The sequence below is a fragment of the Mercenaria mercenaria genome, chromosome 4, assembly GCF_021730395.1.
Source record: "Mercenaria mercenaria strain notata chromosome 4, MADL_Memer_1, whole genome shotgun sequence".
Classification (NCBI taxonomy): Eukaryota; Metazoa; Mollusca; class Bivalvia; order Venerida; family Veneridae; genus Mercenaria; species Mercenaria mercenaria.
The window spans coordinates 62,072,227-62,095,189 of record NC_069364.1 but is presented as its reverse complement, the minus strand read 5'-3'; the positions used below and the strand labels follow the sequence as shown (position 1 = coordinate 62,095,189).

The window sequence follows — 22,963 nt, the reverse complement described above, 5'->3', positions numbered from 1 at the left end:
CTCATTAGGTGCAAAGAATAAAAATTACTACAGGTGCTAAGTTAAAAACATAGTGAAGGAATTTACTGCAGATGTACAGTAGCCAGCCGCTCAGCAAATATGTTGAGGCTGGGGCTGGACTGTACATAGTGAGGAAGGCCATTCCATAGTCTGATTGTACGGGGGAAGAAGGAGTTCATGTGGTATTGAGTACGGGACTGTGGAATTAGGTAGTTAAGGTTTCTGGTCGGAGTTAGATGGTTATGGTCGACGCACACATGATTCGTTCAGATTTTGTAAAAATAGATGAGAGAAGATTGTATGCGCCGTTGTTCTAAAATTTGCCAGTTTAGGATGTCAATCATCTGGGTTACACTGCTTGTATAATTATAGTCGTTAAAGATAAACCGTGCAGCTGATCTTTGCATATGAGAGGGACTTTTGCCAGGGGTGCCAGATGGATGAGCAATACTCGAGTTGTGGACGGACATAGGTGTTATAGGCTTTCTCTTTGACCTTTTTGTTTGTTGTCTGAACCACTGGCGCCAGATCAGAAAGAAAATGCCTCTGAACATGTTATATATCCTACCCCTAGGTATTCTATAAGAACCATGGTCGTGAACGGGAAAATATACTAACCCGTTTCAATCGCGCATTTCATACCTAAAACACGCAGTGGGGTAAATGTGTACTATGGATATCAAACAAGTGGTATTTGATGTTCCATTGTGTACCGGTCACATTTTTCAATACATCTTATCTTAGAAAAACAACGCGTAGTTTATAGTAATTTCAACATTACACAAAAAACTTGCTTGAACTTCCCTGGTGAAGTTCCGTTCTAGATTACAAAACCATTCTGATTGGCTGTTGTAAAAATGTATGTCAATCGTCATTTTACTACACGTGTTCGCTAAAATGTGAAAATGCAGCAAAATGTGCAAAAATGAATAAAATATACAGAACAGATGCAGGCCAATGTACGATTTCAAATTAAAGATCATATAAAAGATGAATTTCATTCATCATTTCGAGTTTTAGTGTAAAATTGTGATTTTTTTTAAAATCTGTTTTTGTTTGTTTACGTTTCGCCAAACATGTGCGCACTGCCGTGACCTCTAGACCGGATGTTCATTAGGGAAGTTCAAGCAAGTTTTTTCTGTAACGTTGACGAAAGCATAAAATATGTTGATAATCTCAGTAATATGGAATATTGAGACAATGTGACTGGTGCACGATGGAAGATAAATTATCGCTTGTTCAATATACTAGGTACCCATTCACCGAACTGCGCGTTTAAGTTGAGAAATGTACGATTGAAACGGGTTAGTGCACTTTTCCGTTCATGACCATGGTTCTTATAGAATACCTAGGGGTAGGGTATAACATGTACAGAGGCATTTTCTTTCTGATCTGGCGCCAGTGGTCTGAACATTTCTTTTGAGAGTTGTTTGCTTTAGAGGAAATAATATTAATATGTTCAGACCAGTTTAAGTCTTTAGTCTTTCCCAAAGAGAAATGTGTAGCTCAGGTCACGCAGGTTAAACATTGGTATTGAATGCATATAGTACATGTACATTGTTTTATTAATCCTGAAAGGATGGTCCAATCACCTAACATAACAAGTTAAACCTACAACTATGAATGTTTAAACAATACGCAACTGATAAGCGCTTCCAGTCAGCTATATTTTCCATGTTGTAGAATAGGTATAGAAATCTAGATCTACTGGTAACTTACTATAAATCATCCTCTTTCTACGCATGTATCTAGTATTGATAATGGAATTGTAACTAGGTATAACTAATTGAAATCTTCTGCAAAACATCATAAATTAATGACTTCCCATATCCAGTGGGTCAGATTACTGATGTATCACCATAATTTGTTTTTACTAACACATTCAACTTTTTGGGTTTAAGGATAATGAATGTTGTGTTACTTTCTTTATTCTTATAAAATTTATTTATTTTTTTTGTTTACAGAAATACCAAATTTCCATCTAGCAGCCGACAAAAAAAAAAGATCTAAAATAAAAGGGAGCTCTGCGTGACGTTTACATCGACATATACATCTACATCTACGGGGATACTCCCAACAATCAATTTCTGATCATAACTGGGAGGTCGGGGCAGTTGTTAAAAACATGTTGCTATGTTACATGATATGCATGTATTAAGAGAGTAAGAGCAGTAATATGTACAGCTTTGTTAAAAATAAAAACAGGATGATGACATTAGTACATATGCGAGTCTAGGTCAGATGTGAAGCACTGAAGGTTCACACTGTCCTTGATGTTATAAGGCAAGACGTTCCAGTATCTGATCGTGCGGGGGAAAAAGGAGTTCATATGGTATTGTGTTCTTGAAGATGGAATGATAAAGTTTAAATTTCTAGAGGCTGTCAGGTGGTTATGATCTACTGAGACGAGGTTGTGTGATATTTTATACAACATAATTAAAGATGCATGTATTCTTCTCTGTTCTAATGTCTGCCATTTAAGAATTTCAAGCATTGATGTTACGCTGCTTTGGTATGAGTAATCATTCATAACATATATGGCTGCAGCTGTTTGTACCTTTTCTATCTCATATGCTAAGTTTTTCTGCCATGGATGCCATATGGTGTTACAGTATTCTAATTGTGGGCGGACGTATGTTTTATAGGCAGTTTCTTTGATATTACGGTTATTACATTGTACATTTCTTTTTATGAATCTGAGAGTCTTATTAGCTTTTGAAGATGTAGTTTCAATATGTTTTTCCAACTAAAGTCATCACTAATAGTAATCCCAAGATATTTAGCATTTTCTGTGGTTTTTAGTTCTTGATTATGTAGTTTATATGGAAAAATGATATTTTTTCTTTTTTTTTTTGGAGATTCTTATGATTTCGCATTTATCAGGATTGAATTCCATAGACCATTTACGTTCCCATTCTTCTAATTTTGTCAAATCATCTTGTAGTTTGTTAGAGTCTACTAATGAGTCGATGGTGAGGTATATGAAGGTGTCATCAGCAAATAAGCGTATTCTACTTTTAACAGAGTCGGGAAGGTCATTGATGAAACAAAGGAAGAGACAAGAACCCAACACTGAACCTTGGGGAACCCCTGATAGAACTGGTAGAGAATCAGAGTGTGAGCCTTCAACTACTACAGATCGAGAGCGATTACTAAGAAAAGATTGAATCCAAGATAGAGATGTTTTGTTGACACCAAGTTTCATGAGTTTATAGAGAAGAAGTTGATGATCGACCTTTTCGAAAGCTTTCGAGAAATCCATTACAATGAGATCTGTTTGTTTTCCAGATTGGAGATTGTCAAAAATTTCTTGTGTAAAGGATAATAGTTGAGTCTCACAACTATGTTTGGAACGGAAGCCATATTGGAAAGGTGTAAGATGATTGTTGCTGTCGAGATGGCGCATGATGTTAGAGACCATGATATGCTCCATTAGTTTGGAGGCTATGCATGTCAAGGAGCACTCAACCAATCAGCGATTGCTATCTTTCACTAATTTTATACCTGGCGCATCATAGTTCTTGGGTTGTAACAGTCGTTAATATGTAGTATTTACGTGTGGAAGAGTCTACCGCGGGAGTTTGACAGTATTAAATTCCATTAGGTTTTTTTCTTCAAATTATAACTTGATATTTAATAGAAATAATAGTGCGTTATTTATGGAAAACGATTACAGATACCAGAAAAAAAGGTAACAAAGTAACAAAAGGGCCTTAAAAACTGAAAAAAGATTATATCTATAGACAGTATAATGACCCAATTGGAAGTAGAAAAGGTTATCAAACTTTTGTTAGTCAGACTATTCTAAGAATGATTCCACTAAAACTTCATTGCTGGCTCAGGTAACTATGTACATAGTATCTCATGCTAACCATGCAAATTTTACCTCTAGGCATGAGAAAATCATGAATAATTACTACAACGATCAGCAGTTTGAAAAGAAAAATATGTACAGATCAAATCATTTAATGCCTTAGGGAAAGTGTGCCATTTTTATGGTAAAATTTGTCAACAAACAGACATTTTTTAAAAGTCAAAACCCGCAGAATTTCACAAGGTAAAATAAATTGGGAAAACTATTGCTGGAAAAAGAACAATATCTGCTACCCATATATATGTGTCAAAGTATTGGGAAAATATCTAAAAATATGAGACAATCAAGGAAATAAATTTCAGGACTGTTAGACGCATGACTGTGTTATCCTATATAACAGCTATTAAACATAGATAGCCTACTTTTCACTGCATTGATATTACATTGAAAGGATTATGATTGACAAACGGTGTTCACTCAACAATTCCACTCTATAAGCAGATTGGTTCCCTTGTGTTAAGAGGGCTAATGGTAAGTCTGTACATGTATATTTTTATGGTCAGTAATGCGAAAGTAATATGATATTTTTTGTCCAATAATTACGCAATTAGCGGTCAATAGTGCATTTTGTAAATATCAAAAACCTTGCGACAATTAATATGTAGTCATATAGGAGCACTTTCTCTAACGAAATACTTTTCTTCACTGTCTGCAACAGTAATAAGAGGGAATGGAATAACTTTGCATTTCAGCCTTAAACGAGAACAAAGCATGTATAGGGTATAAAAGTTTCGACACAACCCTCAATCTTATGTTTCCTGTAATTATAGCTCATTAGGTTAGTTCTGTAACGGAGCAGTCCGATATGTCACGTGATACCATGGGAATCCAAGATGGTGGACAGAGATGCGGACACGCAAGCAGTCTCGGCGTATTGCAGACTTTCGCACATTTATATATCTCTGCAGTAAAGTTTACAGTTAATTAGGTATATTTTTGAATTACCAAACAAAAGCTAAAACACACAATTGATTAATATTTAATCTTTATTGAAACAGTTTCTGGAAAAGAAAAAATGACACCTGTCACTCGATCAGACCACAGGAGCCTGAAATTCTATCTGTGATGCTCCAAATGGCTAAATATAAAAATTACCCCTCCTATATATATAAAAAAAGAACAGGAATGAAACAAAACCGTACCCCGCCCACTTTTTGTAAACAAGAAACTTCGAAAAACAGAAAAGCATCTCTATACGAGCGGTCTTATTTTGAAGAGGACAAAAAAATCTACTAGAAACACTGCTTACTGTAAACTGTCTTCCTTTTAACTAACATAAAATCATCATTTTCAATACCTTTTCGTTCATCGCCGAAACCATTGCGTGACGTCACATACATGTACCTGTTTCACAGCCTCGCAGTTAATTCGATATACTTTCACTTCGATGTGTCATAACTAATTAAGGGTCAAATGCAACATTTTTATAAAAAACACAGGATTTCCATACCATATCGCAGCGCTCAGGTTATCTGCCATAATAAAAAATAGTCACTATGAAAGTTTTCAATTTTTAAATTTCCCTCCAGTGAATAATGGAGTTACTTCCCCTTTTGTTTACGTTTTTGTTTTGAAAATATTAGTTGAATACATTGACAAACAAATGCAAATATATAATTTTTATTCATGGAAAAATGAACAATAAAATATAGAACATAAACAATATCTTACCTTTATTTCTTATCGAAGTGAAAGTACATCGAATTAACTGCGAGGCTGTGAAACAGGTACATGTATATGTGACGTCACGCAATGGTTTCGGCGATGAACGAAAAGGTATTGAAAATGATGATTTTGTGTTAGTTAAAAGGAAGACAGTTTACAGTAAGCAGTGTTTCTAGTATATTTTTTTGTCCTCTTCAAAATAAGACCGCTCGTATAGAGATGCTTTTCTGTTTTTCGAAGTTTCTTGTTTACAAAAAGTGGGCGGGGTACGGTTTTGTTTCATTCCTGTTCTTTTTTTATATATATAGGAGGGGTAATTTTTATATTTAGCCATTTTGGAGCATTATAGATAGAATTTCAGGCTCCTGTGATCAGACCTGAAAAACACACAATTCACGTCAATTGGTACACTCACAGTGTGCAGACTCTCATGATCAGCGTTGGGGTTGCCTGGTTAAGTTTTATGTTTAGGTCAGCTTTTCTCCTAAACTATCAAAGCTATTGCTTTAAAACTTGCAACACTAGTCTAATTCACCATCAATAGCTGACTCTGTAGCCTGGTTTCTCATGATACCGGGGTACTTAACATGCGCAAAACAAACGAAACTAAAGAAAACAATTCACCTCAGTTTTTTATTTTGTTTGCTGCTTCCTACATCCTTCCTCATTATTATAATGAATTGAAAACTTTAATTATCTGGTTATTGTTTATTAATTCCCAACGAGTATGATGCCATGTTGAAATCTGACATGTCAAAGTTGTTTCCCATGATACCGGTGTAATCATAAAAAAGTGTCAACTATGGAAAGCCTGATACACAATGATATTAATATTTCTCAATACTTCAGGTAAGTTTACAGTCTATGATTTCAGACAAATTTCAAGTTTTTTTTTTTTTCAACACAAAAAGAACACTGAACAATCCTACATTTAGGGTGCATATTACCAAAGATATACTTTTTCCAAGTGATATCCAGATCTTTTCTTTTAGACCTAGATCTATCTAAGTCAAAAATTTTGGTAAGAATTTCACCAGCTACCATATTAAAGAGTAGCAAAGTTATCTTGGAGTATATACATTAAAATCTTTTTTAAATGACAGACCCATATATATATCAACTGGGGCTTAATTGGGTATCATTATATTTTGCATATTGCTGTGATTCCATTAATTTTGCCTTAACGGCTTGCCATACTTTCATTTCTAAGAAATGACCTAAATATAGAAACAACATGGCTTCCGGTTTGGTGACGTCATCAGCATTCTGTCAGACGATATTTTCGCTAAAAATTCCAGATGATAAACTTTGTTTACACGAGATATAGATGTTTTTTTGACACATGTGGTGGGGACCAAAGGTGAAAAAATAATGTTTTAGATGTTTTTTTATTAAAAGGTAAATAAATCACCAGTAATCCTTGCATTTTCACAAAAAAATGTGCGATACGGAAGAGCGGCTTCCGGTTTACTCTGCAAATTATGTCAACATCCTGTAGGCGGGGCTAACATGAAAGTCTCGTGAGAAAACTGTTTACACCGGTATCATGGAAGCCCCGGTACCATGAGAAAGGAGTATATGCACAGCAAGAAACATAGAGTGGGCAGACCAATGCTCGGCGCATACCAACGCTCGGCATATATCACTTTTCTCTGGGAATTGCAGAATATATATTTAAAATATCAGCACTTACGAGTCCCATTTCGTTTGTTTACATCACACGTGATTTTATCCATGTGCGGTTTACTTCCAGTGTGGTCACGTGGTCACAGTAGAGCAGACGATGCAATGCTAAAAGCCGTTCAGTTTTGTGTTCTACTCTCATTAAAACCGATTTTCTGGTAAAACAGATACTAAAAAAGTAACTTGCGGGTGGAAATTGGGAGAAAAAACATTTTTCTTTTTAATTATTTTATTTCTTTATATTTAAATAAACTATAAACCCTTATCATGGCATTTTATACGGACCCATTGTGCTTCACTTTTCTGTAGTTTATGCTGTTCAAGTAATTGATATACCATGTGGACAAATGGCACTTTCGAAAAGATTTCCAAAACTAATGGAAATATATCATCAACTATCATCAATTATTGATTTCATGTAGTTAGACTCACATGATTGTGACAAATTATCTTCAAATGAATTCCTTAAGATAATTGTTGTATAAAATGTGTTTTCGATTTATAGATACAGAATAGAGAGAGGGGTAATTTATGTACATGTTTATACTTTAAAAAATTAGTTAATCATTATAACCTATGTTTTGTGTTAGATATGTCTTATACTTCAATTTAATGCATAAATAGTTCAAAATTTCAACCTGCAGATTAACATGCCGTACGCCGAGTGTTGGTATACTTCCGCACGAACCGCGCAAGTTTTACTGGTACTATTTTTAGCTCCCGCCTTTACGTCACAATTTGACTAGAAATATGTAAACAATATGGATGAATACTCGCACATTGTTCTACAAACTGGCGATAAAGAAGTACGGTAAATTAATGTTAAATCAGTTTTTAGATATAAAATATGTAGTTTTTACGCCGAGCATTGAAATTATGGCCCCTTTTGGACTTCGAAAATATCATAAAAACACACAGGTAGGACAATATTTCTATTACATGTATACATAGATCAACTAATTAGACACGATCCTAGGAAATATTGAGATAATTTTTTCATATGGGCAATATCCCCACTGGCGTCAAACACTTGAAAGACCAAAATAGTTGAAGCAATTTCCGATGAAATTTTCATCGCTGCCGACGCCTTATATGCTACAGGTTTAAATGCCGATTATTTAGCGAATTGACCATAAATTCAAATAAAACTTTGTAGATGTATCAAAAGGGGATTCAATTCCTCATTGATTTATGTAAAAATTATCAAATAATATCCAAAAGTACGAATTTTGTGGTGACTTAAACCTATGTATATACTGTACACAATTAATGTTTACCGTGTACACGCCAATATGCGCAAGCGATAAAACCAATAACTTTACATGACTGTGAACTGTGATTCATCCTCCATTATTTTGGTCCTTCAAAGTTATGATGTTTAGATTGCCAGTCACAAATATAAAACAATCTGAACGTCGAATTATTTTGACTAACTGTATACAGAGACAACAAAATCAGATGAGCGTCTGCATCCGCAAGGTGGTGCTCTTGTTTTCTTTGTATTTTTAGCTCCACTTTTTGGAGAATAGGGGTGCTATTCTAATCGCACCACCTTTGACGTTGGCTTTCTTGGTTAAAGTTTTTCGGCAGCCTTTGTTTTTAGCTCAACTATACGAAGTATAAGGAGAGCTATCCTACTCGCCCCGCGTCGGAGTCTTTCCGCATCCCCACCTTGGTTAAAGTTTTGGTGCACTTTCTCTTTTTTCAACTTATCTCTGTAATTACTTGATGGATTTGATTCAAACTTGAAATACTTATTCCTCATCATCATCCACATCATCTGACATAAGGGCCATAACTCTGGCACCAATATTTCATGAATTATCCCCCCTTTTCACTTAGGTTTTCAGGTTAAAGTATTGATGCACTTTCACTCTATCTCTGTTATTACTGAATGGATTTGATTCAAACTTAAAATAGTTGTTCAACATCATCACCCACATCATATGACACAAGGTGCATAACTCTGGCACCATTTTTTCATGAATTATTCCCCCTTTTTACTTAGAATTTCAGGTTAAAGTTTTGGTGCACTTTCACTCTACCTCTGTTATTAATCCCCAGCCGTGGCGGAGGGATTATAGGAATGGTCTGCGTCCGTCCGTCCTTCTGTCCGTAACAAAATCGTGTCCGGTCCATATCTCCTAAACCCCTTGAAGGATTTTCATGAAACTTGGGTCAAATGATCACCTCATCAAGACGATGTGCAGAACCCATGAGTCAGCCATGTCTGTTCAAGGTCAAGGTCACAACTCAAGGTCAAAGGTTTGAGCCTGCCATTTTGTGTCAGCTCTATATCTCATAAACTCCTTGAAGGAATTTCATAAAACTTTGGTCAAATGATCACCTAATCAAGACGATGTGCAGAACCCATGAGTCAGCCATGCCAGCTCAAGGTCAAGGTCACAACTCAAGGTCAAAGGTTTGAGCCTTCCATTTTGTGTCCGCTCTGTATCTCCTAAACCCCTTGAAGGAATTTTATCAAACTTGGGTCAAATGATCACCTCATCAAGACGATGTGCAGAACCCATGAGTCAGCCATGCCAGCTCAAGGTCAAGGTCACAACTTAGGGTCAAAGGTTTTGAGCCTTCCATTTTGTGTCCACTCTGTATCTCCTAAACCACTTGAAGGAATTTTATCAAACTTGGGTCAAATGATCACCTCATCAAGACGATGTGCAGAACCCATGAGTCAGTCATGCCGGCTCAAGGTCAAAGTCACAACTCAAGGTCAAAGGTTTGAACCTTCTATTTTGTGTCCACTCTATATCTCCTAAACCCCTTGAGGGAATTTTATAAAACTTGGGTAAAATGATTACCTCATCAAGACGATGTGCAGAAATTATGAGTCAACCATGCCAGCTCAAGGTCAAGGTCACAACTAAGGGTCGAAGGTTTGAGCCTTCCATTTTGTGTCCACTCTGTATCTCCTAAACCCCTTGAAGGATTTTCATCAAACTTGGATCAAATGATCACCTCATCAAGAACTCATAAGTCAGCCATGTCAACTCAAGGTCAAGGTCACAACTGAAGGTCAAAGGTTTCAGCTCTGTATCTCCTAAACCCATTTAAGGATTTTCATGAAACTTGGGTCAAATGATCACCTCATCAAGACGTTGTGCAGAATTCATGAGTCAGCCATGTCAGTTTAAGGTCAAGGTCACAGCTAAAATCAAAGCTTTACCCTTTCACTATCCATAGCAATGGCGGGTGATTTAGCTGTCTTTCAGACTGCCTTGTTACTGAATGGATTTGATTCAAACTTAAAATATTGTTCAGCATCATCACCCACATCATATGACACAAGATGCATAACACTGGCACAATTTTTCATGAATTATTCCCCTTTTTACTTAGAATTTCAGGTTAAAGTTTTATGCACTTTCACTCTATCTCTGTTATTACTGAATGGATCTGATTCAAACTTAAACAATTGTTCAACATCATTACCCTTATCATATGACGCAAGGTGCATAACTCTGGGACCAATTTTACATGAATTATTTCCCCCTTTTACTTAGAATTTCAGGTTAAAGTTTTGATGCACTTTCACTCTGTCTCTGTTATTACTGAATGGATTTTATTCAAACTTAAAATAGTTGTTCAACATCATCACCCACACCATATGACGCAAGGTGCATAACTCTGGCACCAATTTTTTATTAATTATGTCCCTTTCTACTTAGAATTTTAGGTTAAAGTTTTGATGCACTTTCACTCTGTTTCTGTTATTACTGAATGGATTTGATTCAAACTTAAAACAGTTATTCAACATCATCACCCACACTATATGACACAAGGTGCATAACTCTGGCACCAATATTTAATGAATAATGCCCCTTTTTGCTTAGGATATACTTATATAGTGTTTTGATACATTTTATCTTTACCTCTCTTATTACTTTAAGTTGATATTTTTGACATAGACTCAGGCTATTGTGCAATATCTTCATCCACAATTGGAGTCATTAAACACTCCAGTGGCAGCTCTAGTTTCCTCAGATGTGCCCAGTTTCACTATCCAGCATCGAAATAGTCGAGCGCGCTGTCTCCTGTGACAGCTCTTGTTCTGTCACATCGTTTTTACTTATATCTTACTGTTACTTCACATAAAGATTGTGTAGCATACAAACAAAGTTTTTGCAGGGGCTATGCCCATTCTTCCCAAGGTCAAGGTCACCAAGGTGTTATACTTAGGTTATTTTCAAGTTAAAGGTTTTAGGCAAGCTTCCTTTTCTGGACATATATTTGGTACTATCAAAGATAATGACATGAAACTACATCTTTATCACAAACATCTGCATGTGTGGAAACAATTCCCATAAACCTGATTTTTTTGGACAGAATTATGCCTCTTTCATACTTAGTTAAACATTTTGGGCAAACTTCGTTTTCGGAACCTATCTTTGTTTCAATCAAAGATAATGACTTGAAACTCAAAATAAGTATTCGTTTTCAACATCTGCATATGTCAAATCAATCCCTATCACTTTGTTTGTTTGTTGTGTTTTTTTTTGGGCAGAATTATGTCCCTTTCATACTTGGTTGAAGTTTTTAGGCAAGCTTTGTTTTCTGGACATATCTTTTATGCAATTAAAATTTTGAGTTGAAACTCAAAATATAACTTAACCGTCAACAACTGCATCTGTGGTATTAATACCAATAACTCTAATTTGCATTTTGCAGATTTATACCCCTTCCATACTTGACCTGTAACCCCATGATAGTCTGCACACTTTCTTTTCTGGTGATGTAAAATGTCTACATCCAAACACTTAGATATTTTTACTTTTCAAGCCCCTGATTCTTGAATGCAGGTTATAAATTTGTTTTGAGAAGAAATTTCTGCTGGAATAATTTGAAAGTTTTTTAGCTCGACTATTCGAAGAATAAGTAGAGCTATCCTACTCACCACGGCGTCGGTGTCGGCGTCGGCGTCACACCTTGGGTTAAGTTTTTCGTACCAGTCCACATTTTGACAAAGTCTTTTGAGATAAAGCTTTGAAACTTTCAACACTTGTTTACCATCATCATGGCCAGTTATAGGCAAGAGCACATAACTCAATCAAGGATTTTGGCTGAATTATGGCCCCTTTTGACTTAGAAATCATGGTTAAGTTTTTCATACCAGTTCATATTTTGACAAAGTCTTTTGAGATAAAGCTTTGAAACTTTAAATATTTGTTTACCATCACCATTTCCAGTTATAGGCAAGAGCACATAACTCCATCAAGGATTTTGGCTGAATTATGGTCCTTTTTGACTTAGAAATCTGGGTTAATATTACATACCAGTTCATATTTTGACAGTCTTTTGAGATAAAGCTTTGAAACTTTCAGCACCTGTTTACCATCACCATGTCCAGTTATAGGCAAGAGTACATAACTCCATCTAGGATTTTGGCTGAATTATGGCCCCTTTTGACTTAGAAATCATGGTTAAGTTTTTCGTACCAGTTCATATTTTGGCAAAGTCTTTTGAGATAAAGCTTTGAAACTTTCAATACTTGTTTACCATCACCATGTCCAGTTATAGGCAAGAGCACATAACTCCATCAAGGATTTAGGCTGAATTATGGCCCTTTTTGACTTAGAAATCTGGGTTAATATTTCGTACCAGTTCATATTTTGACAAAGTCTTTTGAGATAAAGCTTTGAAACTTTCAACACCTGTTTACCATCACCATGTCCAGTTATAGGCAAGAGTACATAACTCCATCAAGGATTTTGGCTGAATTATGGCCCCTTTTGACTTAGAAATCTTGGTTAAGTTTTTCGTACCAGTTCATATTTTTTGTAAAGTGTTTGACATATGGCTTTGAAACTTTTATCACTTGTTTAGTATAATAGTCTCTATCTGTAGGAAAGAGAACATAACTCTGTCATCTATTTTGGCTGAATTATGGTCCTTTTTGGATTTTGAAATTGGTTCTGTTTTCATACAAGTCCATGTTTTGTCAAAACTATTTGACATATGGCTTTTAAACTTTGAACACTTGTTTATCATTATGATTTCCATCTGTAGGCAAGAGTACATAACTATTTTGACTGAATTATGGCCCTTTTTGGACTTTGAAATTGGCTCATATACTGCCATTTAGTGCAAGACTTATCGAAATCAAAGTAATACAGGAACATTGTTTGTCTAATCTATTTATTTCTTTTGTCTGAATATCCGTGGAAATATTTTGACCCCATTCTTCAGTCAATTCTTCGAATAGTCGAGCGCGCTGTCATCAGACAGCTCTTGTTTTTTGTGGACAGGGAAAGTGTTGTTTTTTTTCATTTAAATAGACTTTCTGTTTTACTTTCAAAGTACTGTCATTGTGTTTTATTGAGGTGTGATCTATTACTTCAGAAAAAGTGGAATCAAAACTGCAGTAATAATATCTAAACTGGTCCATGACGGTTCTGAAAACGAAAGAAATTATAACTATTATTTTTTAACTGTTGGTTGTCATAAAACAAAGTCAAAACATTGAAATATAAGAATTAAAAGAAATTTTGAATAGGTGTACAGTTTTTCAACTAAGCGTACAGTCCGCATTTTAAAAATTGCGATTAGTGGGCCAGTAATGTATCGAATAGTGGGACGGTGTAATCAGCATACATGTCCCAAAAAACACATTTGTTACCGTAAAGCCATGCTAGTATTTATCGATGCATAAGATACAGTTGAATATCATTACCTCGATATGGTTTGCTCGATACTTCAGTTAGCACGATGTGTTTGAGTCAGTCCCGATTTTTCCCTATTTATCTTAATGTAATTATTTATCATTACCTCGATATGATTAACTCGATATTTTCTTTAGCTCGAAGAGATTTTTCAGTCCTGTCAGCTTTCCTGTACTGTTTTACACCTGGTTTTGTCGATATCACAGCTTGTCAAAAAATATCCATGTTATTTGTAAGGTGTGAAAATCAACCTATTGTTGTCTGGCGTGGTATTAATCATATTTAAATTAGTTTGTGTGTTTGTTTTGTTTGTTATTTAATCTTTAATACAATTTAAATGTCAGGAAGTTTGCATTTAATTCCCAATAATAAGTCTTATAAAACACCATGCAAGCAGGAAAGCCGTTTTCCAATATAAGAACTAATTTGAATGAAATATTTTCTGTTTGACGGAGTAAAAATCTGCCATTAAGGATTGAGTAGCAATATGCTTATTTAACTGGCAAATTTTCGTTATCGAAGCACAGTCAAAATGACTACTCAACTAGGAACATTACCGCTGCATTCAGACTTGTTTAGGGAAAGGGAAAAAATGCTTATGTTTAAATGTATATTTTGAAAAAATAAAAAGTTGTATGTATGTACTTAATTAACATGTGAGCTTTTGTGATCAAACTTCGTCTGTCGTCAGTCCGTGCGTCTGTCCGTCCGTGCGTCCGTCCATCCGTCAACAATTTCTTTTCTGCACGATATTGGTTTCATTTATGATTTTATTTTAACCAAACTTGCACACAACTTGTATCACGATAAGATCTTGGTTGCTTTCTTGAACTGGCCAGATTCCATTATGGGTTCCAGAGTTAGGCCCCTGAAAGGGCCAAAATTAGCTATTTTGACCTTGTCTGCACAATAGCAGCTTTGTTTATCATTTGATTTTTACCAAACTTGCACACAACTTGTATCACCATAAGATCTTGCTTCATTTCTGGAACTGGCCAGATCCCTTTAATGGGTTCCAGAGTTATGGCCCCCGAAGGGGTCAAAATTTGCTATTTTGACCTTGTCTGCACAATAGCAGCTTCATTTATGATTTGATTTTAACCAAACTTGCACAAAACTTGTGTCAGCATATGGTCTTGGTTCCTTTCTTGAACCAGCCAGATCCCATAATGGGTTCCAGAGTTATGGCCCCTGATAGGGCCGGAATAAGCTATTTTGACCTTGTCTGCACAATTTTGGTTAAAGCAATGGTATTCAGGTGAGCGATATAGGGCCATCATGGCCCTCTTGTTTGTCAATGAAATTAAAATCGTATTTACGTTTTATATTATTTCTTTCCCCTTTCAAGCCCCCTGAAAGAAAAACACTGGATATATGACAATATAGATGTCCGACACAAGTACAAAGTAGTCCCAGATAGTTGTTACGTCGAACTTCAGATACGTCGATGCAGTTTTAATAGTCCCTTGAATATTGAGGTAACGGTATTCGACTGTATTTATCTACGAAGTAGCAAAGGTTCAAACCTTTGCAAAAGCTCAAGATACAAAGAATTGATAGTTTCATTACGAAAACGAACAAGTATCAACACGTGATTTGACTTGAAATCTTCATTATCTTGTCAAAATTCTATCACAACCCCTTCAGAGTCTAAGTCAAACCTGGAAACAAGTTGTTCTACCGTACCTCAACTCATTCAACTTGATTTTCCACACTGGAAACTAGTTCTAATGCAGATACTGATGCGGGGAAGTTTTACAGGCACAAGCACGAGTCGAGGTTTTAGTGGTTATATTACAGTCAAGTTAAGAATGGCTGTATGTGTTACTATTGTGAATTGTTTGCCCCAGGTGATGCTGACACCCCTTTTGTTATTTGTTGGGCATTGCTTGGCTTACATCCATCAATGCCTTCAAAATAAATAGTAAAGAAAGTTCAAACATGCCACTTTAAATCAAGAAATGTTAACAGTTACTGAAAATATAATATGTGACTCAAACTTCTTTTTCATGTTGTTAATATCTAAAAAAAAATATTACCCAATTTTATAAAAAAGTGTACTATTTTTCTCCTCTCAAAAGATCTGGGCCCCTTTCCCAAGTCGTTCAAGAAATCCCTGACTTGGACACAAAATTAAACAGACTGTCGTCTACAGTCTGGAGATCATAAATTTTGTCACGCTGACTGTTTTTGCTTCAAACACATGTCATTCTTCTTAAGGTGTGAAATACACAGTTGATGAGAGGTTTATGATGCTTAATTGACCAACCAAACTGATAACTGACCAGCAATCTTAAGAAATATAATTGTATTATAAGCCAAATGATGATAAACATGGATGCCAGTGGCTAATGGTCATGGCTTTTTAAAAATCCATTTACTAAGAAATTTGATTGGACAATTTTGTTTTCAACTGTGCTTTAGACTCTGCAAGTCACGTAAAAGAGTTTGCAGTAAAATTTACAGAAGTCTTTGAACTCAAAGAAAGTATGTGTTTATGTTGAAATTCAAAATCGACAAAAGTCCCCCAGGTCTTAACTTTCTTCATATTCATAGAAAATAAGTTACATATACTGCGTTTATTATCGAATTTCTACATACCAACTTTCATTTTCCAATAAAATGAAATAGTTTCTGTGCTTTTTAAAAGAAATTAAAATGTTCACTTTCCTTAGTATTGGACCTTTAAGCTGAAAACAGTTTTGATAATTAACTAAGTTACATTGACAAAGTTCTGCTGTTTTGTCCAACAATTTTTTAAGTGTGAAGTTTTGTTAAAAGATACAAAACTAGTCTAAGAATTTTAATATTGACAACGTATTTTTGGCTGGTAGAAAAAACAAAATGTTTTGGGCAGACGACTTTATACAGGAGAATACTTATCTATAATGCTTTAATTATAGAATATTGCCACATAAGTTACAGCTTACAAGCAATGCATATTAACCCTTAGCCTGCTAAATTTCTAAAATAGACTGGCTCATCATTCAGTTTGGGCAGTACCATTTATTAGCTCACCTGTCATGAAGTGACAAGGTGAGCTGTTGTGACCACTTGATGTCCGTCGTGCGTAGTGCGCCGTCCGTCGTCCATCAACAATTTCTTAAAAAATCTTCTTCTTGAAAACTACTGGGCAGAATTACACCAAACTTCACAGGAATGATCCTTGGATGGCCCCCTTTCAAAATTGTTCAAAGAATTGAATTGCATGCAGAACTCTGGTTGCCATGGCAACCGAAAGGAAAAACTTTAAAAATCTTCTTCTCAAAAACCAGAAGCCCTAGAGCTTAGATATTTGACATGTAGCATTGACTAGTGGACCTCTACTAAAATTGTTCAATTGACCCCGCCCCAGGGGTCACTTGATTTTACATAGATTTCTATAGTAAAATCTTCAAAAAATTTTTAAAAAAAAACCAGAAGGCCTAGAGCTTAGATATTTGACATGTAGCATTGCCTGGTGGACCTGTACAAAATTTGTTCAAATCATGACCCCCGGGGTCAAAATTGACCCTGCCCGAGGGGTCACTTGATTTTACATAGGGAAATCTTCATAAATTTGCTAAAAATAAACCAGAAGGCCTAGATCTTAGATATTTCACATGTAGCATTGCCTAGTGGACCTCTACAAAATTGTTCAAATCTTGACCCCCAGGGTCAAATTGACCCAGCCCCAGGGATTACTTTATTGTACATAGGGAAATCTTCATAAATTTGCTAAAAATATACCAGAAGGCCTAGATCTTAGATATTTGATATGTAGCATTGCCTAGTAGACTTCTACAACCTTGTGCAAATCATGACCTCCGGGGTCAAATTGGCCCCGCCCCAGGGGTTACTTGATTGTACATCGGAAATTCTTCCAAAAAATTTCTAAAAATCATCAGTTTGACATTTGAAACATGTAGCTCATATTACTCAGGTGAGCGATCCAGGGTCATCATGACCCTCTTGTTATTCAAAGGGGTGTTCACTGAAAATTTACTGACTGAATAGCGAACAGTGCAGTCTGATCATGGTCTGCACTGGTCGCAAAGGCAGAATCAATTGCCGCCAGCAGGCTAAAGGTTAAGTTATTGTTTAGATTAGAAATTGGAACTGAAATACACAAATATGCTGTTGAAGTAAAAATCTTGGAGTTACGTTTTTCAAAATCCACCAGATTCAATTTAGTCAATACGCAATTCAAACCAAAATGCTGTGATAATACCCAGTTGACTGTTGAAACTTAATTGTTGCTCTAGACACAGACGTTTCAGTGTGGTATGCAAGAAATCTGCATTGTACTCACTACTGGCATCGATATGCAACTTTATATTAATTTTTAGCTGCTCAAGTGCCTTCTAATTAAAATATAACCAATAACAAATGTCAGAATGTATTATTTAATAAATTTCAGAGAGACAATGGCTGATGTAGAAATACAAATGTTAGAGCAGCAACGTCTCATAGAGCAGCTCAAATCTATGATCCGAGAGCGAGATGAGGATGTGCAGAAGAAAGACAAAGAGCTGCATGTAAGTTTAAAGTAAAATTTTAATATTTGTTCTTTTTTTTCTCTCTTAACCCATCCTCTCTATCTTTGAGTCTACCTACTATTGTCAGAGAAAGTATTGCATTAGTTACTTATTCTGTCAGGGATTTTTTTCCTTCTTAAACTGACTTTAGAAAACAGAGTTATTCCCCAGCTAGAAAAGTTTTTCCCATTTTGACAAAAAAAAAAATCTGCTAAAATATTCTAGAATTTTTTTTTTTTTTTTTTTTTTTTTTTTTTACAGATTTCAGCCAGGACTTGAAATACATTTGTAAACATTAGAAACATAGTGCAGTGTGTTTAATTTAGCCATACTGAATCAATTTCTTTTGAAATGTATCATTTTTATCAAAAATACAACTTTTATTATTGGGCAAATTTACTGCTCCAATAAGCACCAAACCACTTTCCCCAAAAGTGAGAGAAAAAACCTCCTTTTTTAAAAAAAAATACTTAACCACATTTTCACCATTTTACTGACACTGGTACCATCCCAAAAGTCTGAAGAAAAAAATCCCTGTCTGTTTATGTTCTTGAGTCTTGCAATAAATGTATCCTGGAGATGTTTTACCAATATTCTGTGGCTGTTACTGAAATGGTGTCATGTACATAACATTTCCTTCTGAAAACTCTTTATGCCTGCTGAATGCTTTGATGTTTTGACATGATATTCTAGATTTGCGTAACTTGGGTAGTTCTGCACGTTCGGATCAATTTTTTATCCATGTTATATAGAATTTGCCTATACTGTGATTTTTCAAAACTTCAGAATGGTTCAATATACTTACTCAAGGGTTACAATTAATTCACAAAACAATTTTAATTTCCGTATACTGAATCCAGGCTTTTCCTACGTTATCCAGATAAATGACGTTAAGCCATTGTTTCCAGTTTATCAGACATTCAGAACTATCAGAGGAGATTATCACTGTTAATTGAACATGTAGTTTTTGTTTCTTACAATGCTAAATAAGTTAATTTTATAAGAAATAAAGCCTGTTTTGGTGATTAACCTCAGTGATGAACTAAATTTTATACTGTTAAAGAAAATTTTCCGATATGTGTTATGTTATACAAATGTTTTTGCAATGTTGAAATAATACTGTTATTACTTATCAAACTTTTCATCTACATTTGCATGGTATGTAACCTTGCTTGAACTATGTGAACTAACTTGTGTGAATGTAAGGCATGTATATTGCATGTAGGAGGTGAATGCGAAACTGTCCAAGTTGAAACTACAAGCTAAGGCGAAACAAGCCCGAGAAGCCAAAGACGCTAAAGAAGGCAAGGGAGGTAAATCTGTGTCGAAAAAAGAAGCAACAGATGCTCCTGATGACAAGGTAACACATGTTTGCCACATTAATGATACACTTTCACAGATTTGTTCAAATGTTGTAAATAATGATAAACGATAGATTTGAAGTAAAAATAAAATCTACATAGATACTTTGAACATCTTTATCAGAAGAATCTTTTGACTGATCATAACCAAAAAATGTTGTCAAGGTCATAGTGTCCTCTAGATTGAAAACGGCTTTTGATTGAGACCTTGACTTATGGCTGTCAAACTTCATGGGAGAGTTCCTGTGGTCAGTAGATTAAGTACTAAAGAGTTTTTGAGATTAGTAAGTCAAAGTTTAAAGTCACAGAGACATTGAGACTGGAAACTGTTCCCTGTCTTAACTTGTGGTTAACACTTGGGTCAGCAGACATCACTTTTTATTGGAGGATTTCCTTGGTTAGTAGATGACATCTATTTTTTTAGTGTCTGTAGGTCCAAGGTCAACATCACTTTGACTTTTGAGATTAAAGCCTGTTTCTGGTCAATAAGTTTATAATAACTAGAGATTGTTTTGTTACACGCTTTCAGACTTTATTGATGTTTGCCAGTGGTCTTTAGTTTTGGAGTCAATAGATAAAAGGTTAGGGTCTCAGTGACCTTGAAACTATAAACACTTCATTATCACTAGAGGTATTTGAGACTAAGCACTACATACAAGCTTAATCTGACCAGGCTTGAAGCCATCATTGGTGTATTTCTGTATGCATTAATTCCTTTGTCTATTTTTATGTAGAGTACAACAGAAGAGGATGGTCTGGCAAGCAGGGCGAAGTCACTGTTACTGAAGAAGAAACTGGAAGATAAAGAAAGAATTATCAAGGAGAAAGAAGAAACAGTGATCCTGAAGGATCAGCAGATAGAAGTCAAGGAGAAGATTATAGCTGAGAGAGAAGAAATTATCTCAACACTTACTAGACAGCTGGAAGATAAAACAAAACTCATGGAAGAAATGAACACACAAGGCTCTACTGGGGATGATGCTGAGGTAAGGGCTAGTTGGTTTCTTTGTCTGGTTTAGTTTCAATGAATAAGTTATATCAGCAAGGTTTTAGATCCATAATTCCAAAAGTTTTGAAATGAAGTATTACGTATGGAGTTTGTAGAAGTTCCATGTAGAATAATCAGACTTGGGATCCATGAACAAGTTTGTGCAAGGAATATTGTCTTTACATGAAAGTAATGCTATGCCTTAAAAGAAATTTTGAAGTACTAGTCTTTTCCTTAGAACACACATTGGTTACTGACACTAACTAACTCTCAGCTAGAAATATAGGTCAATCATTTAATGCTCAAAGTTTGATTTATCCAGCAGTGCTGGTTTTGGTTTTCCAAAGTTGTCTGTATTGACCTATCTTATGTGTAATCCATATCTTTGCACTGCAGGCCAGGGTTCAGCAGATGTATGCACAAATTGTCTACAAAGATAAGAACTTACTGGAGCTGAACAATAAAATTCTTGAACTAGAAAGGCGTCTCATTGATCTACAAGAATTTATAGGAGAGAAGAATGAAGTCATTCGGGGTAGAGATAAAGTTATACAGGTATGTTGGAAATAGATTGAAGTATGGTCCTTAAATAATATCCTGTTATATAAGTCTTCAACTTTAACTGTTATGTATATGCTGTCTATAGGTAAGACTAGAAAAAAGTTGCAAAGCACAACTCATGAGTTTTGTAAAGTACCGGTAGTTCATGTAAACTATATGATTTAGTTTATGCAAACTACCTTCTGTAACAGATTTAAAAGCATCTTCTGTAGAGCTTTTGAGAAACGTACACATTTTTGGTTTCCCATGCGTTGGTTCTCACATACACCTGCAGAGATAAATTGTTTATTCTGTAGGTTTTACAGTCAACCATCAAAGACAAGGATCAGAGTGTTACAGACCATGCTATGCTTGTCACCAAACTCACAGGGAAAGTTGAAAGTAATGATGAGGTTCTTGGACAACTCAGGGAACAAGTGGAAAAATCAGATCATGAACTGCAACAAGAGAGAGAAAGGTTTAATCTCAGACTTACAGAATCCCAAAAATACTTTGAAGAAACTTTAAAAGAACAGGAAGAAAGCCTTGCTAAACTGCGTAAAACAATTCATGATAAAGAAGGGGAATTACTAGTGGCAGAAAATGATTTAAGAGAATTAATTACAAGACATGAAAGAGATATTCAAAAAATAATGTCAAAAGGTGAAGTGAATATTCAAGATCCTGTGATTCAAATGTTAGAACAGAAACTGAAAGATACAAATGAAGTATTAGAAGGTAAAATAAAAGTGATAGAGGTATTACAAAAAGAATCTAGTCAGAAAGAAAAGGATTTAGAAGAAAGCAGAGAAATTCAAAAAAGTTTTAAGGAAAAGTTACAACAAATGTCAGAGCAAATGATGCTATTTCAAGCTAATTTGGTTGACATGGAATCACAGTGGCAAGTTGAAAGAAAAAAATATGAAGCGAAAATTTGTGAACTTGTTGAAAAACATGAGCAAGAAAGTACAGAAAAAGAAATTCAAATACAGAGTCTAAAATCATCAGCTGATCAGTTAGAAGGTGCTTACAATCAATCTGTTGCTCAGTATAGTGCTCTGCAAGAGAGGTATCATCAGTTGGTAAAGACTGGTGGTGCTGTCTCAGCTGCTGATGGTGATGCAGGCAAGATACCAAGTGATATGGGTAAAGGGGCTGGTGATTCAGTAAATATTGAAGGTCTTCAAGCATTGCTGAAAGAGAAAGATCAACAGTTGGAAGAATTAGAATGCTTGAAACAGAAATCTGAAAGTTTGACAGAAATGTTTAGAGAGAAGCAAGAAGAGAGTGAAAAGTATAAGAAATTACTGGAAGATAAGGAGCAGGAACTGGAATCTTTACATAAAGGTGCTTCTGACGATACTGGTGCTGGTCACAAAGGTGGAGATACAAAGATGTTGAAAATGAAAGCACAACTCACTGCCAAGGTGAAAGGCCTTGAGAAGGAGATAGCTCAATTAAAAAAGGTATGCACTTTTGTGAGATTAAACGTAACATGCCTTTTTTTCCTTTTGAATATTGTTTAAACCATTTTTAGCTCATCTGATTTTTTGAAAAAAAATGATGAGTTATTGTCATCACTTGAGCGGTTGTCGGCGTCGGCGTCGGCGTCTGCGTCGGCGTTGCCTGGTTAAGTTTTATGTTTAGGTCAGCTTTTC

At 35.4% G+C, this 22,963-nt stretch overlaps 1 protein-coding gene across 4 annotated transcripts in view; it reads left to right on the top strand.

The window, feature by feature from the left end:
* Positions 1–4,672: 4,672 nt before the first annotated feature.
* LOC123552917 (uncharacterized) overlaps positions 4,673–22,963 on the top strand; it is a 66,678-nt gene continuing 48,387 nt past the window's right edge. For 2 of the 4 annotated variants that reach the window (XM_053541465.1, XM_053541464.1), the window contains exons 1-6: positions 4,673–4,802; positions 18,299–18,416; positions 19,642–19,776; positions 20,512–20,763; positions 21,162–21,320; positions 21,623–22,771. In XM_053541465.1, the coding sequence (XP_053397440.1) occupies positions 18,306–18,416; positions 19,642–19,776; positions 20,512–20,763; positions 21,162–21,320; positions 21,623–22,771 (1,806 nt within the window). In that variant the 5' untranslated portion in view covers positions 4,673–4,802; positions 18,299–18,305. Of the gene's footprint in view, positions 4,803–18,298; positions 18,417–19,641; positions 19,777–20,511; positions 20,764–21,161; positions 21,321–21,622; positions 22,772–22,963 lie in introns of those variants that run through there. The other 2 variants (XM_053541466.1, XM_053541467.1) reach the window with 2 other exon arrangements.